Genomic DNA, 3,165 nt, shown 5'->3' with positions numbered 1-3,165 from the left:
GGTCGTGTGTAGTGTCGTGTGTCGTGTCGTGTGTGTGTCGTAGTGTGTGTGTGTGTGTGTGTGTGTGTGTCGTGTGCGTGTGCGTGTGTCGTGTGTGTGTGTGTGTGTGTGTGTGTGTGTGTGTGTTGTGTGTGTGTGTGTGTGTGTGTTTGTATCTGCATGTGTGCGTGCGTGCATGCGTGCATGCGCTCCTGCCCGTGTGTGTGAGAGGGAGCGTGGTAAAGAGCAGAGCAGTGCAACTGTCATACACCAGCTAAGCACTATGTTTACGAGATCTAACTTATCTGTTGCAGGGACGGTAGGCGGTGACTGACGCTGCCGTTGGACTGCCATACATCCGACCCAGTCGTGTGAAGTCTCTACTCTCTCGATACTCAATCCAGCGCGATCATCGCGCTAGGGTATCGATGCCCGAAGCTGCACAGCGCGCTGGTGCCTGCAGGGTAGACGAATGCGCTCACAAATCGACACCGACGAAAAGTTGCGCATACGAAACGAGGAAAAAGTTGCACCGAAACGAGGCTGCGCGAGCGACGGGAGCGTCTCCACGACGACGAAGCAAACAAACGACCTTCGCCACCCTCGGGACACGGAAATGAACCTTAGAGGTTGCGTCGAATGCAACCCACATCGGAATAAGTCGGTCCGAGACGGGAAGCAATATACTGAAACTACCGAGATACTGCAGCCTGGAGAGACGTCAAAAGGCATGAAACCTGGGGAGCGAAAGCCTCTAAACGAAGGACGCTTTATGAGAGACCTTACGAAAGGCGAATTTAAGCTGAAAGCGAGAGGTGCGTTTTGAAAGGCAGTCAACTTCGAGAGAGAGGGACGCGTAGGCTGGTTTCATTCCGAAGTGAGAAGCGCGGGGAGCGAGATAAGCGTTCGCTGGAGGCTTCATCCTCGGTGGGTGAGGCGGCTGCGTGAGTACAGGTCCGCACCGCGTCACCGCGCGCCTACAAAACAGCAGCAGACGATATGCGTGTTCGATGAAGGGCGCGCGCGCGGCTGTGCCTCATCGCTGGCGGAGAAAAAACCCGCGCATCTCGGCTTTTATTACAACCAAATGGATAACAGATTCTTAGAGCCGCCGCTCGCCGCATCCCTGACTCACGGACGCGCCCAGCCGTGCCAGCGAGCGGACTCAATCCCTCCGTTCGCGTGTGCACGCCGTGCACGCACACATCCCATTTCTGATCGACAATAACAGCAGTAGTAGAAGTGTCTTCGCCTACGATTTAGAAACGCGATTCTCTACGAACGCAAGTGCGCGCGCTGGGAAACATATAACAAACGTAAGATGTCAAATGTAAAGATTAACGTTAATAGACTCTGACTGCACTAACACCTGTTCCTGCCTGCTTCGGTCTTCAAATCCCTGCATGGGGCTTGAATTCATTCATTTCTTTACTTATCCAGATATCCAGCCACCCATCAAATCACCCAACCCACCCACGCGCCCGCTTCCTCAGTCACTCACTCACTCACTCACTCACTCACTCACTCACTCACTCACTCACTCACTCAGTCACTCACTCACTCACTCACTCACTCACTCACTCACTCACTCACTCACTCTATGTTTACGTGAATAGCGTGCTGATGTGTGGCTAAGAGAGAGAGAGAGAGAGAGAGAGAGAGAGAGAGAGAGAGAGAGAGAGAGAGAGAGAGAGAGAGAGAGAGAGAGAGTTAGAGAGCGAGAGCGCGCGAGGGAAAGACACTGAGGCGTTCACCTCACACAGATATCAAGTGTCCGTCCCGCGTGTTTGTCTTCACCGGCGTGCTTGTTTACTTTCGCCATGAGTGTGCTAATTGCCAATTAGTTGCCAGCTTCATTTTTGCATTTCGCACTGAGGATGACTGAAAATCACGCGGAGTGCGAATAAGACAGTGTGATGACCCAGGGGATGCATAGCTCACCATGGAGATAAGATAAGGGATAGAGTCAAACAGATAAAGTAATGTAAAGGTTAGGGTTAGAAGTAGGGATAGGGTAATGGTCAGGGCAAGGGTAGGGTTACAGTTAGGTATGTACAGCTTTATCCTTAGCGTTACGGTTAGGGTTAGGGATACGGTTAGGGTTAAGGTTAGGGTTAGGGTAAGGGTAAGGGTTAGGTTAGGCTTAGGTTTACGGTTAGGAATAGAGTTAGGGTTAGGAATAGGGTTAGGGTTAGGGCTATGAATAGGATTGTGGAACCTTAACCCTTTCATTACGACTCATATTAATTATACCCCTCAAACTAATTTTAACCCACAGTTTTACACATTTATAAAAACTAATTCCAAGCCTAACTCCACAGTGCAGTGAGCAATGTTTTAGCTCATCTGCACACGATAACGGTCACGATCACTCTCATGTCACACGATACAATCGAAGGGGGAATATTGACTTGCTCAAACTAACGAGCTAAGCGAACGAACTCACACCCGGTTGAAAACGCACGAGATGCAATTAGGAAGTTGATTAATTTAATTAGCCATAATTAGCTGAAGTCAATATTAACCCGCTTGCTAGTTCTCCAGTTACGTCAGGCAGTAGACTGATTCCGAGTTTGTGTTGCTGGTTGTTGTCTGCCATGGCGCCTCCCCGCACCTATGCTAACTGGTACATAGAAATTGTTGACCAAAGCGCAGTCCGAATCAATAGGAAATTGCCTGTTACCACACAATATTAATATATTATAGAATATATCTGATTAGATATAATAATATATTATCAGGTGTGTCATAATATTGGAGTGTTATAATATCTATATTATGAAACCCCTGATAATATTTATGCGGTATTTAGTGGCTTGTAATGCAGTTTTAGAGACTATCGCCGCGGCTGCCTCAGTGTTTGATACTCGGCGACTTTAGCGGATTGACTCCAGTCGGCTAATAAATAGATACACGCACAGGAGTGCGGGTGTGAGCGCGTGCGCGTGTGTGCATGCGTCTCTCGCTCTGTGTGTGTGTGTGTGTGTGTGCGTGTGCGTGTGCGTGTGTGTGCATGTGCGTGTGCGTGTGCGTGTGCGTGTGTGTGTGTGTGTGTGTGTGTGGTACGGAACGGTAGGTTATACTACCTACCGTTCGTACCAGAGAGAGAGAGAGAGAGAGAGAGAGAGAGAGAGAGAGAGAGAGAGAGTAGAGAGAGAGAGCGCGCGGACGGAAGGACGACGAGTA

The 3,165-nt window shown here is 49.5% G+C and overlaps 1 protein-coding gene across 1 annotated transcript in view; it reads left to right on the top strand.

Moving 5' to 3' along the window:
• LOC106809680 (transcription factor 15-like) overlaps positions 1-1,540 on the top strand; it is a 13,374-nt gene extending 11,834 nt beyond the window's left edge. Inside the window, exon 2 of the mRNA XM_014812850.1 lies at positions 294-1,540. Coding sequence (XP_014668336.1) covers positions 294-302 — 9 coding nt within the window. The 3' untranslated portion in view covers positions 303-1,540. The remainder of the gene's footprint in view (positions 1-293) is intronic.
• The last annotated feature ends 1,625 nt before the right edge of the window (positions 1,541-3,165 follow it).

This window comes from Priapulus caudatus, unplaced genomic scaffold, assembly GCF_000485595.1.
Source record: "Priapulus caudatus unplaced genomic scaffold, Priapulus_caudatus-5.0.1 Scaffold375, whole genome shotgun sequence".
NCBI classification, from domain to species: Eukaryota; Metazoa; Priapulida; class Priapulimorpha; order Priapulimorphida; family Priapulidae; genus Priapulus; species Priapulus caudatus.
This window is presented reverse-complemented; position numbering and strand designations above follow the sequence as displayed.